This window comes from Mauremys mutica, chromosome 1 (genome assembly GCF_020497125.1).
Source record: "Mauremys mutica isolate MM-2020 ecotype Southern chromosome 1, ASM2049712v1, whole genome shotgun sequence".
Taxonomy (NCBI): domain Eukaryota; kingdom Metazoa; phylum Chordata; order Testudines; family Geoemydidae; genus Mauremys; species Mauremys mutica.
Genome location: NC_059072.1, coordinates 94,836,004 through 94,853,075, shown reverse-complemented (window position 1 = coordinate 94,853,075; position 17,072 = coordinate 94,836,004). Strand labels below are relative to the sequence as shown.

The window sequence follows — 17,072 nt, the reverse complement described above, 5'->3', positions numbered from 1 at the left end:
GAAGTGAAATGCCTGTTCTGCAGCCCTTGTGCTCCCTGCCGTACAGCCCTCTGGCTTCTGATCCCTTGGTGTTGTAATAGGTCCCTTGAAGTGTTGGTACGGGGTGTTCGAGGTGAAGTAATTCAGGAAACTGGAAGGAAGGGCTTTGGCTAGGAGTGTCATAGTAGACCAATTCTAAAGCAGATTAAGTGTGGTTTAAGCATGCGACGGAAGGTTGTTCTCTTAGAATCCAGAAATCCATCTCTTAAGCCTGATTTACTACTTGCTCAAACCCCCTCATTCATTGCATCCTCTGGCTGCTGCTTGTTCTTCTGCCTGAACATTGATTCCTTTATATAAGGGGTTTTCTTTTAGTGCGTACGCATGCACACGCACACGCACCCCCCCCACCCCCCCATTGCTTGTACCATTGCTGCCACATGGATAATCCCTCGGGACATGGCATGTTTTTTACCTGGGCCCTAAAGAGAAACTCTTCCTGCTCAGCGTTGTTCCCCTCACATGTCATCTATTCTCGCCTTGCAGATTCAGCCTGCGGGGAAGGGGCCTTGCTAGTATTCCTATCTGTAAGACTTAGTGTCAGGGCAGTTGTTAGCTAATGGCATTTAGTTGGACTGTTTCCTTGCTTTGTGCCCTTAACTAGAGCTTTCCCCCCGTTCCTCCTTCTTGCCCATGAAGCATCACAACCACCTTGCTTTTGGCCTGCCACCCCCTCAGATAATCTCAAATTGGGGTCAGAATGAAGTCCCTTCCCCTCACTTTTAGTATTGCCTAGGAAGGGGAAGGCCCTACCTTTCTCTAAGGCATTGGTTGTGGTTGGAGGCCAGGTCAGAGAGATTGATATGAAGTATGGCAATTCCTGTAGCTGCCCTCTAGCTGTTTTTCCCTACATCATCAGCTGCTTCCATGACAGCCTAAACCAACCTCCCTCCAGCCAGGTTCATAGTGTGGCCTCTTCTGCAGTTTATGAAGCGGGGTCTGTCCTGACAGCCGTGGCAGATTAGGAGAGGCATTGAAGACTGAGTAAATAGTAGCAGATATGATCATAGAGAGCCCCTAACTCTCTCTTAGGGTGATAGTGCAGAGGTAAAAGTAAAGTTCTCTGGCTGCCTCTGCTGCTGTTTAAAAATATTTCCCAGGGACAGTTTGTAGGGGAGGCTGGTTTTCAGTTTGGGCCTGTGTTGAATACATCAGTGTACTTGCAGTATACCGTTACACAGACATTATATATAGAAAAATTCCTTGCAGCTCCCACCAGCTTCTTCCCCAGCACACTCTCCCCCTTCAACCCATATTCCCTCTTCCATATACTTGTCTCCAAACCAGGCCAGTCACACACTTTAGCATTGGCTCTTAGTCCTGGCTTTTCACTTGCTAAAATCTCTCTCTCTCCACTGTCTGGCCAGTCTTGCATTCACCTGGGACTGGCACTGCCCCCTCATCCGCAGGCTGCTCAACCCCATCTGCACTATGGTCCTCTGCTACGTGGTTCACCGCATCACTGGTCATGACAACAGCAGTGTTGGTGCTGTGGGACAGGTGATGGTTGTCAGCAGCGTGATCCTCCACTTCCTGCGCATCTGACTCTGCCTCTTCGGTATCACTGCCACCCCCTGCCGAAGGGGTCTTCTCTGGCTGGGGTGTCTTCTTCTCCTGATTCAGGCAGCAGTAGGTGGCCATGGCCAGGAAGAGAGAGGAGAGTACAACCTCTGAGCCAGCCAGGTAGAAGATGATTGCATAGTTCTTGAATGCATCCACCAAGCGTCCTGATAGTCAAATGAGAAATAATTAGAGTTAGACTATCAGCAAGTCTTTTCCAATGACATGGAAGTTGCTGAGATCAGCACCTCAATGAGCTCTCTGTGGCTAGGGAATAATTTCCTAAGGAAAGAGACTGAACCAGCCTTATTGGGATATTCAAAATTACACTGGACAAAACCCTGGACAATATACAACAGAAAGCCATTCTGTGTTGGCTGAGAAAAACAAATGGGATGTGATCCAAGAGGTGAGTCTGTGACACTGCTTGTAGCTACTAATTTGCCTTTGTTCTGTAAGTGTTAAGTAATCGTGACAGCATGCTCCCGTCCATCTTCCCAACATCACAGTATGACAACTCAGAAGAGGCAATAGAATCACATGCAACGCTGTGGCATAATGCTTGAAACCAATATTGGGGGGGGCTTTGAATTGTCCCACAAGTTAGGGCTAATGGGATAACTCTGCAAAAGTCAGGATTGTCCTTTGTGCGTGGTTGGACCCTATATGTGACTGCAGGCTGGGTAAAGAGTAGGGAATAGTAGGGGGCAAATCTTAACACACAGCAAGCCCTGTCATCCTCTCGAACCTGCAGACCAAGCAGCGGCTAAGTAGGGTTATGCCAAGCAAAGTGACACTGTTACTTTCTTCCCACTCAGCTTCTGCTCCTTTGAGTCAGATCAACTACGTTTACCAACAGACTCAAACTTCCCCCACCCTCAGGCCCCTACAGCTGCCAGGCACCATGGGCTAGATTCTGTTCTGCTTGGCATAGGGTGAACACATAAGCTTAGCCCCAGTTCCATTCTGCCAAGGTTACGGTGACAGCTATTCCCTGGTTATCCTATTTTGCAAACAAACTGCTCTCAACGTATAAAGATGGTCCCAGCTTCATTATTGCAGTATCCCAGGTCCCTCTCTCATGCCTCTATTATCCTTGTCCCTCTCCACCATTCTGTATTGACTTACCCAAATAACCGTAACCCTCTTCGATTCACAACTGGATGTCTTTCTGGAAGATGTGTTTGACTAAAGCATATGTTATTGGTCTCAGTGCAGGGGTAACTGGGTGAGGATCTCAGGCCAGTGTTATACAGGTCAGATTAGACCTGTCCCTTCTGGCCTCAAACTCTGTGCATAAATGGAGAGTAGACAAAGCATCTCTCTCTCTCCAGGCTGTTCAGATCACCTCATGGTCTCCTTCGTCCCTTTTCTTTCTGTTGCCATTTCTCCCATGTTCCTTCCTTGAAAGGAGCTGCTCCAGTGCTGCACACAATATTCAATAAAGGCCTATTTCTCCCCCCTTTGCATTTTTGGCTGTCATGGCACCATGCTCTGGATGCTGACAGACCCACCAGCAATGCTGAGCTAATGTCCCCTTCCCCTGCCACCACAGCTGCTTCATTAAGCCCCATGAATTATTACCTCTGTCTCACAATCTATTTCAGAACTGTCCCTGAAGTGGGCCAGTGTCCGCCTGCTTGGGCCTGCTACTCCCCCTCAGGGCCGCCCGGGGGGGGGGGGCAAGAGGGGCAATTTGCCCCGGGCCCCACAGGGGACCCCATGAGAGTTTTTCGGGGGCCCTGGAGCGGGGTCCTTCACTCGCTCTAGGGGGCCCGGAAAACTCTTGCGGGGCCGGGCCCAGGAGCTTCTTCCGCTCCTGGTCTTCACCAGCGGGGGGTCCTTCCGCTCCAGGGTGGAAGGACCCCCCCCCACTGGCAAATTACCGCCGAAGCGAGACCCGCCGCCGAAGTTCAGCTCGGTCTTCGGTGGTAATTCGGTGGCGAGGGGGCCCTTCCATTCCGGGACCCGCCGCCGAAGTGCCCCGAAGACCCGCGGTGGGGGCCCCCCGCCGCCGAATTACCGCCGAAGACCGGGCTGCACTTCAGCGGCGGGTACCACTTCGGCGGTAATTCGGAGGCGGGGGGGTGCCCCCCGCCGCGGGTCTTCGGGGCACTTCGGCGGCGGGTCCTGGAACAGAAGGGCCCCCCCGTTGCCGAAGACCCCAGGCCCCCGGAATCCTCTGGGTGGCCCTGCTCCCCCTGGGAAGGGAACTAAGCATGTTCCTGTTTGGATCAGAGATGAGGAGCCAGGTACTGTTGTTGTTAGTGAGGGTTCTCACAGTGAGCCAACTTAAGCCATAGGTCTGGTCCTCTCCTCCCCACAATCATACTGTAGGACTGGAGGGAACAGCAAGAGGTTATCTAGTCCAGTCCCCTGCTCAGAGGCAGGACTAAGTATTATCTAGACCATCCCTGACAGGTGTTTGTCCAACCTGCTCTTAAAAACCTCCAGTGACAGATTCCACAGCCGCCCTAGGTAATTTGATCCAGTGTTTAACCTTCCTGACAGAAAGATTTTCCTAATGTCTAACCTAAATCTCCCTTGCTTTTGCCTTCAGAGGCAAACAACCCCTTTGGCATCTTACTAAGTGTCCCTGACCCCAATCAGTCTGGTGTGACTGGAACACCCCAGCCAGTTTGAGCTCTCATGCATGGTGTGTGAGAGGTCACGCTGTGCGGAGGATGCCATCTGGAGAACAAAATGATGTCCTCCATGCAGCAAAAATGCGGGAATGCTGTTCTGGCATATTCTGACCCTGGCTCAAGGGATGGATCCCCAAGGCCTGGGGACCCCATTTTGGGAGCCTCTGTGCTAGTGGAGGGTTTACTATGGACAAGAAGCTGGATATGAGTCAGCAGTGTGCCCTTGTTGCCAAGAAAGCCAATGGCATATTGGGCTGCATTAGTAGGATCATTGCCAGCAGATTGAGGGAAGTTACTATTCCCCTCTATTCGTTACTGGTGAGGCCACACCGCGAGTATTGCATCCAGTTTTGGTCCCCCACTACAGAAGGGATGTAGACAAATTGGAGAGAGGCCAGCGGAGGCCAGTGGAAATGATTAGGGGGCTGGGGCACATGACTTGTGAGGAGAGGCTGAGGGAACTGGGCTTATTTAGTCCGCAGAAGAGAAGAGTGAGGAGGGAAAAGCAGCCTTCAACTACCTGAATGGGGATTCTAAAGAGGATGGAGCTCGGCTGTTTTCAGTGGTGGCAGATGACGGAGCAATGGTTTCAAGTTGCAGTGTGGGAGGTCTAGGTTGGATATAAGGAAACACTATTTCATGAGACGGGCGGTGAAGCACTGGAATGGGTTACCTAGGGAGGTGGTGGAATCTCCATCCTTTCAGGTTTTTAAGGCCCGGCTTGACAAAGCCCTGGCTGGGATGCTTTAGTTGGTGTTGGTCCTGGTTTGAGCAGGGGATTGGACTAGATGACCTCCTGAGGTCTCTTCCAACCCTGATATTCTATGATTCAGCATGGAAATGGGATGGTTGGCACAGCATGGAGAGGAGCTCATTCACGCTGTGTTTCATGCACTGCCATGTCATGGCTGGAGATATGGGTTCAAATTTTGGCTTAAGGAAAGGAGCAAAGGGGGTGTCAGTCTGGGCCCTGGTAGGCATTTACCTACAATACACCAGAGACACTTCAGCGAATAAATTATTTAGTAAATTTGCCCTTGTTTTCCTGTTTGCATGTTATCCACTAATAGACTTTGACAAGAACTGGTCATGTTCTTCAGACACTTTATGCAAGCTACTCCCTCCCAAGGGAACAAACTATTCACTATTAGTTACATATTATTGCCACTCCATAGATGCTGGAACTAGGGGTGCTGCCCTACCTGCTGGCTTGAAGTGGTTTCCACCATAACCAGGGTTTACTGTTTGGTTCAATGGCTCTCCGCACCCCCACTGTACAAATTGTTCCAACACCCCTTCTCCACTGCCTTATTGAATGAAAGACTTTGAATCTGCTCTCTAAAAAAGATTTGGAGATAGCCCTGTGCACAGTTCTGGCAGGGATGTATTGCTCCAAACGTTCATGAGACTTGTGCTTTCTGCAAGCAAAAATAGTCACGCTCATGAATATGCACAGCAACACAGCAGACGGGCTGTGAATACTAATGAGAAGCTGCTGGTTTTAGTCACATTAATGTTCACAAATGCTTTTTGCAGTTTTTGCCAGGCTTTAACAACAACATAACCTTCTCTTCTTACCCACGCAAAGCAATAGCAGGGGGTGCTGTTGGTCAGGATAAAGGGTCGCTGGGGGCAGATCCCACTATAGGTAGCACTAACTAAATGCTCGTAGCTGCTAATTTTTTATGAGCAAAACTACTAGAATTCACAAAAAGAATCTCTCAGCACACCGGTTATATCAGTTTTGTTGTGCATTGGGTTGGACTCAGATTTTTTTACAGGGACAATTGAAATGAAAAACCAGCTCAGTGTTTTGTATATTTTGTGAAAAACTGATTAAAAAAAAAGAGAGAGAGAGTGAAGTGTATATACCCGCACACACATAATAAAGCAGGGGTACCTTTTCCCCGCACTTGTGCAAACAGAAGCAATGAAATAGTCCCTCATTCAGTCCTCTCTAAAAATAGGAGTTGAACTGTTCAACTCCCTTCAGTTCTTCAGTAATCTGCTTAGATGTCCTCTCCCTCAAGGAATTAAAGAGGTGCAGCCTCATGAACCCTTCAGATGCCAGGTACTGATGCCACCTCGCCCCGCCCTGATATCTAGGATGCCATTAGATGACTATGGATACCATTCCACCAATCAAAGGTTAGAGCTAGAAATATGCAGTTAAAATGTCTGGATGCCTCCAAATTCTTGAGAGGACTTAACCATTAGTGTTACCCTGTTGGTCAAGAGTCCCAATGTCAGGCCGGAAGGGCAGCTGGGTGACCGACAGCTCTCTCAAGCACAAACATACCTGCTGAGGGTGGCCCAATGAGCACAGCAATGGCTTCAATGAGCAGGACCAGCCCAATGGCACTGGAGAACTTCTGGGATCCAACAATGGCCATGAGCACCTCAAACTGCAGTGCACCCACCATGCCATAGGAGACGCCAAAGAAGACACAGAAGATGACCAGTGCCGTGTAGGTGTTAGCCCTGGCACTGCAGATGTCTGTCAGGCCATTGAAGAGCATAGCAAAGCTTAATAAGTAGGCAACATGGGGACGCATCCACTTCAGCCCGGCTAGCATCCCACAGGAAGGGCGGGAAAAGATGTCTATGAAGCCAATGATGGACAGCAGGAAGGCAGCTTCTGTGTCTGGCACTCCTATGTCTTTGGCATAGTTGACCAGCAATATGGGGGGCACAAAGAGACCCAAGACCATGATGAACTTAGCAATGGAGTAAATGACAAATCCCCGGTTGGAGAAGATAGAAAAATCCAATAGCTTCTTCCCTTTCCTGGGCTGCTGCTGCTTCTTGGTTTTCTTTGACTTTTTGGCTCCATCAGTGGTGCTTATGGCCTCCTCTGCCCCTTCCCCAATGGGCAGCATCTCCTTGGCTTCATATTTGTCCTGAACTCTCTCCATCTTCCGCTTCATGCCTGCCTCGAGAGGTCTCATGACTGCTCCACAGGTGCAGCAATTGAGCAGCAAACCCCCCATGATGAGGAATCCCCCTCGCCAGCCAAACTTCTCGAGCAAGACCTGACCCAGCGGAGAGAGGGCAGAGAGGAAAACAGGGCTCCCAGCTGCAGCAAGCCCATTGGCCAGAGGTCTTCGTTTGTCAAAGTAGGTGCCCAGCATGATCAGGGAGGGCTGGAAGTTCAGAGCCATACCTAGACCTGTGGGCAGGGGTAGGGGAAGGAGGAGATGGAGACAGTAATGGGTGTGAGACAACAGAGACAAGAGGACCACAACAAATGCAAACCTCTCAGAGATTCTGCACGCACACACCTAGCCCAAAGACCCCATCATGTAGTTCAATTCTCTTCCTGAGTCTTAGACTCTCCCACACGAGTTACTGTATGAAACTCATAGGCAGAGGCAGGGACAAGTCCCAAAGAGCTTACATTGCATTGAGACCCGCCCACTGCCACCTGCCTTTGGCTACCCCGTTCTAACTGGCAGGCCTCTCCTGAGAGCCTGTATCAGGACTGCTCCACTATCACCTTCCTTGTGCTATTACCCTTTAAACTCTTGATCAGTCCCACTGTGACACCCACCTCAGGCTGTTCCATTGTCAGATTGCATCCCAAAGAGAAAATATTAACTGGACCAGGGTTTTTTTCCTGTTACTATGGGTTCTTCTTTCTCCTAGTGCATGTGTCTCTTCCCACGTGCCCCCTCAGAGCTCAGTGGTTTCCCCCCACCCCATGCCCCACTGCCTCTGCCTCTGTATGAAGACGGCTGGGTGGAGTTCCCTCTCTAGCCCATCCAATCTTGCTAAATCAATTGATGAGCCAGACCTTAAGCTGTTTCTCCTGCCAGCCACTGAGTTCTGAGCAGATCGTCCTCACAGTGCTCTCAGCCTTTGCCAGCCAGAGAACAAGGGTCCTGGACACTGAGGTCCCTGGCCAGCTCTGATTCCATCTATGCAGCTCCAGATGGAGGCAGGCAGAAGTCTCAGTCACCGCCCAGACCCCTCCTCTTGCCTCCTCCAGCCTCAAGAGCCAGTGCCATAAAGGTGCTGCCATGGCAGGCTGTCCTCCCAACAGCCACGTCAGCTCCCTGAGCACATCCACAGTAAAGAAAAAATCCTCTTCCCTTAGCAACCAAACTCTGTTTCTCCAGAGCAAAGGAGGGTGGGGGGGGAAACCATGTCATGAAGCTGTGTGTTTCTCACTCAGTCTCCACTTCTCTCCCCTATGGCCATGTAATCCTTCCATGGATTTAGACCCCTTTATTTCTCCATCATCCCTACCAGTGTTCCTCAAAACTCCTGGCTCTGCCTTGTTTCCCTCAGGTAGCAGCTTGCAAGCCTGAACTGCATTTAAGCATGTGTCTTGCTCACACAGATCCAGTGGAAGCACAGACAAGGCCTCTCTATACCCCCGCCACCAATCTCTCCCTTCCCTATCTGTCTTCATATATACACATCTCCAGTCACCGTGGTAGTTAGACATCATCTATGTCCCTTCTGTCTCTGCCTATGTCATCCACCCCCGGCCTCAAGCTGCTGGGATCCGACAGGCGCACTCCCACAGCTGCAGCGCTTTCCTCTCCATAGGGCTCTCACCTGTCAGCATGCCAGCCGTCAGGTACAGCTCAATAATGTTGGTGGTGAAGGAGGCTAGGATCATACCGGAAGATGCCAGGAGCCCACCGACAAGCATCACAGGCCGGCACCCAAACTGGTTCACCATGATGCTGCTCACAGGCCCTGAATGGAAGCCGAGCAGCCAGAGTGAGAAAGCAGAGAAAACAAGGCGTTAGGGCAGCTACAACCGAGAGACTTCTCCACACGCCTGCAGCACGTGAATGCAGAATGCTGAGGCCAAAGGAAAGTTCCCTCCCTCATCATCAGCTCTGCTCTGGAGGTCAAGCGTCAGCTCTAGGGTCCAGCAGAGTAGCCCTGGCTCCACACTGCCACAAGGGAGACCTGGTTTTGATTTCTTCTTTCCAAGGGGCAAGAAGAGACTCAGTGTAACATGGCGACAGCTACACTCAGTTTCAGTGAGGGCAGCAAAAGGGCAGAGAGGGACCCCCTCTGGCTGACCAAGGAATGGAGCTGATGAGCAGGCAAAGAGCTCTTCAGGGTGCCAGCGGAGACATAGGGGGTGTCCGAGGCATGGAGGACATGGGGGCATAAATCAGCAACAGTACATGCGCATCACCCTTCTGGGAGGGGTGCTGGGGACAGAGGTCTCTCTGTCACTCTGCCCCAACTTCCCATTTGGTTTTAGTGCAGAGGAGGGTTGGGAAGCATAAAGAGACAGTTAAAGACCAAAGGAGGCGTCCACTCTGTGCCGGGTACGTGTTTGAGCGGGGGAGGGCTAAGTTGGGGGAACTGTTGGAAGGGGGCCGGGCTCACACTAGCATTCTCACCCGTGCCATACAGCATGGCCAGCATGATGGACGAGATCCAAGCTGTGTCGCTGTAGCCCACGTGGAAGTCGTGCATGAGCTCCTTGAAGTAGACGCTCACTGCCTTCGGAAAGGCGTAGGAGAAGCCAGTGATCACAAAGCAGCCCAGCAGCACTATCCAGCCCCAGCCACCATCTGGGGGCTTCACCGAAGCCGGCGACTGGCCCGCCTCTGGGTCAGACCTCCCCATTTCCTAATTTGGGGGAGGGGACCCAATGCCAAGCGGGAGTTGGGGGCGGGGGAGAGCGTGCAGTAGACACAGATCTCCAAGAGCTGCAGGAGGAGAAGAGCATACAGGACACATGGTTACAATGGCAGCTCCAGCCTTCCGCCCAGCGCTCCACTATTGCCTGTTGAAGTTCACTTGTGCCAGTATTTACTCCCACCGTCTCTGACCTCTGCCCCCTCGTCACATGGAGCTGCAGCATGGGCTAATGGCTAAGGCACTGGAGTGGGAGGCAGGAGACCTGGAGCTATTCCAAGCTCTTTGCCACTGACCTGCTGGGTGACCTTGGAGCCTGTCCCTTCACCTCTCCTCTGTGCCTGGTTCCCCTCCCATTCGTTGGCTGCCTTGTCTAGTTAGGCTGAAGCTTTTCAGGGTCTGTCTCTCAAGCTGTGTTTCCACAGTGCCTAGCACAACAGGGCTCTGGTTTGGGTTGGGGCCTAGACATGCTATATAACACCATGCATGCTCCCTGCAAGCACACTGCAGACAGTCCCCCGTCCCCCCCAGCCACACACCCTCTTTTTGAGCTGTCGAGGAGACAGATTTTTTGAAGGGGTGTGTGCAAGCTAGAGCTGTAGGGTATTTGCACGCCAGAGAGATTAGGGCTCTGTACCTATATGGTGTGGCCAGAACAAAGGCAGGGGGAGTTAGGGAGGGGGCGGGGGCTGTCTTGTGAGTTTCTCTCAAAAGCCTTAAGCTGGCCAAGAATTTTGCTCCCACTGGCCAGTCTGGGTTTGTTTTTCTCACTTCTGCAGTCTGTGCCAGGGTGCCCATCGGGCCCTTCTCAATGCTGAGCATGGTGGACCCCGGGAGCACGTAACATCAGCACAGGGAGGCCACAGCCTCTCTCCTGGTCACCCCATGTCTCTTCAGGAACACACTCTATGCTTTGGCTATAACTGCTAACACAGCACTCTCTCACTCCTGGCCAGGGCGTGGACAGCACATGGTATGACAGGTTCCAGGGAACAGGTGGATTTCCCCAGGCTTAGCTCACAGCTTGCCATGCTGCCTTCCTCTCCTGGCAATGCAGGTTTCCTCTCCCCACTCCAGTGCCACTGGCTGCAGTACATTAGATGGACAGTTCACTCTGTGATGATGTCTCCATTCCCTGCCTCAGCCAGTCCTGGGAAGTCCCAGCCTTCATTGTGATCTGGGAGTGCCATATGAGCCAAGGAGGTTCTCACTGACAAGGCACAGGACGGGGAAGTAGGAGATCTAAGCTCTATCCCCAGCTCTGGTGCAGACTGTATGTGGGTGACCTTGAGCTAGTCATCTCCCCTCTCCGTGCATAACAGAGAGTCTCTTTCAGCCCCTTTATCACAAGGGTGTTATGAACGATCATATTTGTAAGGTGCTTCAAGAGCCTCCGGTGGAAGTACAGAATGATGTTATTCAGGGTAAACCACCTTCACTGGATAAGAGTCCAATTTGGAGAGCAGCCCCTTCTTCCCCAGCTCCAACCACCCTCAGTAGTTTTGCGAGGTTACTAATTCCCCACAGGGGGTGAGGAGCTGGTGTTACACAACTAAATAGGTTATGGTGTAGGCTGTCAGCAGGTCAATATGGCACAACTAAAAATAAAAATAGGGCTGGGTGTCTGCAATCACCACTTGAGTAAGGACTAAGTAGCATCGCACCAGCCAAAATGGCGAGATTGCCTGTGGGCCTATAGTAAGGGACACTGCTATACCCACAATGCACTGTAAGCCTGATTTGCATGAGAAGGCACCATTGGCTTTGGGCCAATTGTCACTAATCAGGTTTCTGAGCCAGGCTCAGCACATACAGGTAGGCTCAGGGCTGGTGACCCCAGCTGCCCTCAGCAGAGTTTCCCTTCCCCCACCAGGAGGACCCTTGTTCTGGGAAAGTGTGGTCAGTTGTCCTACCACAACACACTGCTGTTGGCAAGTGCCTTGAGCCAGGCTCTGTTGAAGAAAAGCTGGAAAGGCTATTTCTGGCACCTCTCCCACAAGGTCTAGCCCAGTGCTCCCTAGTCAACAGTTGTTGGGAACCTGTCGCACAGGAAATTAATGGACAGTGGGATCTTGCTGTGAGGGTGGTTTTAAGCAGCATCTTTTTTGGACGGTTCTAGCCAAATGCTCCTCGTGCGCAGAATCAGCGTGTGCTGTGAGCTTCCGAAAACGCAGGCAAGGGGCCAGCGAGCTCTGCCTGGTGTTTTAACCCATTTATAGAAGGCTCCAGCTCACCCACACCAGCTCTAGCATTCTCTACCTGCAGCCAAGCAGCACTGAGAAACTCATTCCAGACATAAGACTTGGCGCTCATACAGCACCTTAAGTGTTCAAAGTGCTGCATGTACGTTAGCCCATTAATATTCATCCCCATACACACACACATGTGTTACAGATGGGAAAACTCAGGCACAGAGATGATAAATTACTCGCCCAAGGCCACCCAGTGAGCCAGCGGCAGAGTCAGGATTAGAACTCAGGAGCTGTGACTCCCCCAGTGCTGTGTTTATTTATCTAGACCGTACTGCCAAAAAGAATCTGAGCCTTACAACCAAGTCTCCCTGACTCAGTGCAAATGAGTGACAGACAGCAGTAGGAACGGGCTGTTGGAAAGGCATTTCCACGCTAAGTATTCACCGCCCGGGGTGACGGTTCTACTGTCAACCACCAACAGTTCTAACCTTTTACTGCTCCAAATGATCACGTCAAACAGTGGCACCACGGCAGGTTGATTTAGTGACACTCCAGTCTCTGCTCCGCCCACAACCTGTCTCCAATTTACTAGCAAGCAAGTTACTATTGTATTACAGGGCATGTGCTCTAATGGAACTAAGATTCCCAGATCAGTCTTGGACCTGGACCACTGGCATCATCTGATGCATGCAGCTGTGTTGGAAGAGTGTCTGCTGCCAAACGCACGCACCCACATGGACATCTGCCCCAGATTGTTGCTGTTAATTTCCTCTGCTCACCCTTACGTTTCTCAATCTTGTTGAAACCTCTGTGCTCCAGCACCATGATCTGGGGTTTATTGGGAAGCAGGCAGGCAGTGTTCATAAACAACACGTCTCCTCGCTCTAAATGTTCAATAGCTTCTAGGCAAGGGCATCGATTTGGCCCTCTGGCACACAACAGCTCATTTGCAAAACATGGTCTGATGTGCCATTTACTCCAGGCTCTGAGACTGGTGTGGGGCGTGTAGGTTTCCCGCTCGGAAGTTCACAACGAATACACTGGCTGTTCTGATCATTGCTACGGGGGTTGTATGCACTGATGTACACTGTGTCTGGGCCTTGCACACCGCTGCTCACTACTATTTTCTCCAGTGCCGGGGAGGTTTGTTTGGATATTTTAAATACTCAATTTCCAGTTCAAACACACACTACAGTAGATGGATCATTGGCAGGCAGAGGCTCCGCCCCAAACGCTAACGCCCAACGCATCACACCTGCATTCTCAGGTGTCCCCATAGCACCCGTCACCTTTGTAGCTCAGTGCTGATGTCTCAGTTATGCTAGGGTGAGATTCACCACCAGTGCTAGAAAAACCACGTGCAAGGACAGTGCACTAATGGTGAGAGTCACACCCTCAGTCTTTGTGTGCGGGGTGGGCTCCCCCCCCCAGGGCTAGCACTGAGAATTGCCCTCCACGCACAGCAGGATCCCACCACTAGGGAGCTGTCCCAGACCCAACCTCTGAACAAAGTGGGATCCACAACTCGAGCACGCTGGCACTGGGAGTCAATGGGATCCACACACTAGTGCCAGCATTCTCCTCTAGTGTCCCAGCTCAGTGGGGTCCCTGCTCCGGGTGGTGGTGCCAGGGTTCACCCTTCCAGCCTCCAAGAGCAGCGGATCCACCTCACAGAGGGAGAGAGGGTGCATGGGGAGAGCATCCAGAAGAGAATTAGATAAGCTTTCCCTGGCACAGGCTGACCTATTAATAGGCTATGCCCCGAGACCGGCATTAGCCTGAGCAGCAACCAGGAGAACATCCTGCACACACCACTAACCTACCAAATGAATCAACGCTCGTCAAAGTGCATCTGGATACAAACCTCGCAGGATGGCGGCTACCTGTTCACCCTCCGAGTTCCAGGGGGCTGATCTGTGTGGTGCTGTTTGGCTCCTGGAGGGGCACGTTAGCTTAGATGGTGTTTTTCGGGGTTAGCTCCATGACAGATGCCTGGCAGCAGCCTGCTTTCTTTTCCTGGACAGCAAAGTCTCCCCTCCAATCTGGATTGCAGAAAATCCTGCACAGCTTCCTGTCCTCTCCTGAACCACCTGCTGCTGGTGGGGTCATGCAGTGATCCCCAGCTGCTGCAGAGACCCCCCCGCTCAAGTCCTCTCCGCTGGGAGTCCCTGGGTGCAGCGCAGTTTGCAGCGTGAGCCCCAACGTGTTTACACTGTGGATGTGGGTCAGCAGCTGCTTATGTTTTAAAGTCGGCAAAGCATCAGAGGTGCTGATCTAGCAGAAACCACCTCTCCATTTTTAAGAAGCTTTCCCAGCCAATGGGAAGGAGCAGCCTGCATGCCTGGGCCAGAATGCCCTGGTAATCCCACGGCTCAGCATAGAGAGACGGCTGGGAGCCTGCCCAAAGATTCCTTATGGCTTCCCCTCTGCACTCACTTTCCTTTGCAGGGAGGCTCTTAACATTTGTCTCTTGGCTCATCAGGATGGAGCAGCCTAGGCAACAACGTCAAGGAGCTTTACAAAGTCAGAGCGTGAATGCGCAGTGCAATCAGTGGGATGCACTGAGGCGGCGGGGCAGGGAAGGTGCAGTCCTGGAGCAGGGGGAGCAGAAGGATGGGGCAGGGGGTGCAGTGGTTAAGGAGGGGGATCGGGTGTGGTGACAGAGCAGGGGATGCAGTGATAGGATGCAGGAGGAGTGGGTGTTTGCAGTGAACAGTGCAGAGGATGCAGGGACAGAGCAGGGCATTGTGCGGGGGTCGGGGTGGGGTGCAGTGACAGGACAAGGGTGCCGTGCTGGAGTATGGAGGTGCTGCGGTGGAGACAGGGTGCAACGATGGAGCAAAGGAAGCAGAGCAGAGAGTGGGCCATGCAGGGAATGCTCTGAAGTAGCAAGCAGGTGCTTGGATTCAATGCTGATGAGAGCCACATATACTGATAGACAGACAGGGGAGGAACATGGAGGCCTTCCTGAACAGCCTCCTTACCACCTGCCTGGGGTAAATTCTGCCTTTAAGGAGTGTGGAAAATCTCATGAGTTATTCCCGTCTCCTCGTGGCATATGACTGGAGGGCTGGTTTGGCCAGGGCTCCCTTCCGTTGCAGACTCCAGAAAAAAGCCAAGTGAATGCAGGGCAGGGCTGGCCGTCTAGCACACTCCAAACAGCACTCACCCAGAGCAGGCAGAGCCATTGGCGTTAGGATGCTGGGGCCACGCTGGGGAGATCGGTGCGCATAGCGCGCCAGGAGGAATGCTACAGTCACCAACCATTAAAAAAAGCAAAGCCCCCAGGAGGGCAGAATTCAGGCAGCCTCTGCAGCTGATTGGAGGGGGCGTGGGGCTGCTGGGGTGGGAGTGAGGGAGGGTTAAGCCACCATAATAAAATCAGATGTCTGCTTTCTACCTGAAATCACCACTGAGACCGGCAAGACTCATTCCAGGTGTGGCCAAGGGACTGAAGACATGCACACCCTGGTCCCCAGAAGTGAAAGGCCTACGGTTTAATCCACTAAGCTTCTTAGCTTCCTTCCCCCTCCTCCATCTCTAAATTCCTGCAGGGGGGGTTGGGGTAACAGAGTAGGAGGGAGGAGAGCAGGAGGGGCTTTGGGGAGCTGTGGGGGGGGTTAATGTCTATTAATAAGACTAATTGGCTAAAGCAGCCACAGCAGGTCTCTCCACCACCCCGGGAGAGCTCAAAACAACAATGCTGTGTTTGTGTGCAGGCCTCGTGAAGCACCGAGCGCGAGGAAGGATACCCCCCCCCCGCCCCCTACACACTACAGTGACCCAGCCGGAGACAGGGAGGCCAGGCATATTTTCATTAAAGCAGGTTTAAAAGGTGACTCTCAAACTCAACACCTGAGCAAGGGGCTGGCGCCACTGATTCTCCCAAGGGAACCAAACTCTGTGCAGGGGTAATGGGGGGAAGCGAGGGGGGTGCCACATTCCAGTGCAGAGAGGTGGATGGGGAGAGGGTTAGTGGTACCCCCATTCCTTCAGATCTAGATATCCCCCGGTGCCAATGGTCTGTACTGGGAGAGCTCACCCCCATCCCCCTCCCCGCCATTCTCTGGGCACCACTCACTCTACTCTCCAGCCACATCACCCTCCTCAGTAGTACTGTGACTGGCTTCCCTAGGAACCCCCACCACCCTGCCTCCCAGAGACCCCCAGGCCTTCTCTCAGCAGGGCGGCGCCCTGCGCTCAGCTAGGGGAAGGGAGCACAGAACTTTGCTGCCCCCTAGTGGCAGGAAATTAAAGGTGCTCAGTGTGAGGTTAGGAGCTCACCCACCTCTTACTCTGCTCTTGAGGGCCTGCCTGCACAGAAGGAGCAGAATAGCCAAGGTGAATGGGCAAGGAGGATGTACAAGTTAAAAACACAGCTCTAGCAGCTGCAGGCCTGTCTCTCTCTCTCTCTCTCACACACACACACACACACATGCTTTCCTCTGGGCAGTGGCTTTCACAAGAACTCCGGCTCAAAACACGCCACAGCGTTCGGTGCTGCTGTGAAGCTGAATTCAAATGAAGGAAAGGAGACTTGAGTGAGGTTGCAGCACAGGAGAAGAGAGATTTTAAATGAGATGGAGAGTTGGTGAGGCCAAGCGAAACAGTCAAGTGGCTCCAGGTAGCAAGAGCTTTGGAGACCTTTTCCACCATTTTACCCAGCACCAAGGGCCAGAGCAAGGCTGAGGAGCAAACTCCCGGTCCCTTAGGTGGGTGGAGGCAGCAGACTCAGAGATTTGTCTAGGTGGTTCAGCCACTAGAGTCACACGTATTAGCCAGGCTCAGGCACCATAAGGTATGTCTACACAGCCTGCAGCAGTGAGTCTCAGAGCCCAGGTCAACAGCCTTGGGCTCTTGCCACGGCGCTAAAAGTAGCTGGGTTGCTATTGCGCCTCGGGCTCTGAAGCCGACAGCTATTTCTAGAGCCGTACTGCAAGCCCCACAAGCCCAAGTCTGTAGATGCAGGTTCTGAGACTGCCGCAGGCTGCCACTTACTGTGTAGACCTACCCCAGGCTAAGT

The 17,072-nt window shown here is 52.3% G+C and overlaps 1 protein-coding gene across 1 annotated transcript; it reads right to left on the bottom strand.

Moving 5' to 3' along the window:
* Nucleotides 1-415: 415 nt before the first annotated feature.
* SLC16A8 (solute carrier family 16 member 8) lies at nucleotides 416-9,845 on the bottom strand. The gene is made up of 4 exons (XM_044985618.1): nucleotides 9,617-9,845; nucleotides 8,808-8,951; nucleotides 6,544-7,413; nucleotides 416-1,766 (listed from the first exon to the last, which is right to left on the bottom strand). Exons 1-4 carry the CDS (start codon nucleotides 9,843-9,845, stop codon nucleotides 1,375-1,377), a joined length of 1,635 nt encoding a protein of 544 aa, XP_044841553.1. The 3' UTR covers nucleotides 416-1,374.
* Between the last annotated feature and the right edge of the window lie 7,227 nt (nucleotides 9,846-17,072).

What these genes read in the sequence shown, in the direction of transcription:
- SLC16A8 (XM_044985618.1), bottom strand. Translation starts at nt 9,845, where the DNA reads ATGGGGAGGTCTGACCCAGAGGCGGGCCAGTCGCCGGCTTCGGTGAAG. An exon ending in GACGGCTGGCATGCTGACAG is followed by an intron (nt 7,414 to 8,807) that starts GTGAGAGCCCTA and finishes CCCTGCCCACAG; the next exon opens with GTCTAGGTATGGCTCTGAAC. An exon ending in CATTGGGCCACCCTCAGCAG is followed by an intron (nt 1,767 to 6,543) that starts GTATGTTTGTGC and finishes TTTGACTATCAG; the next exon opens with GACGCTTGGTGGATGCATTC.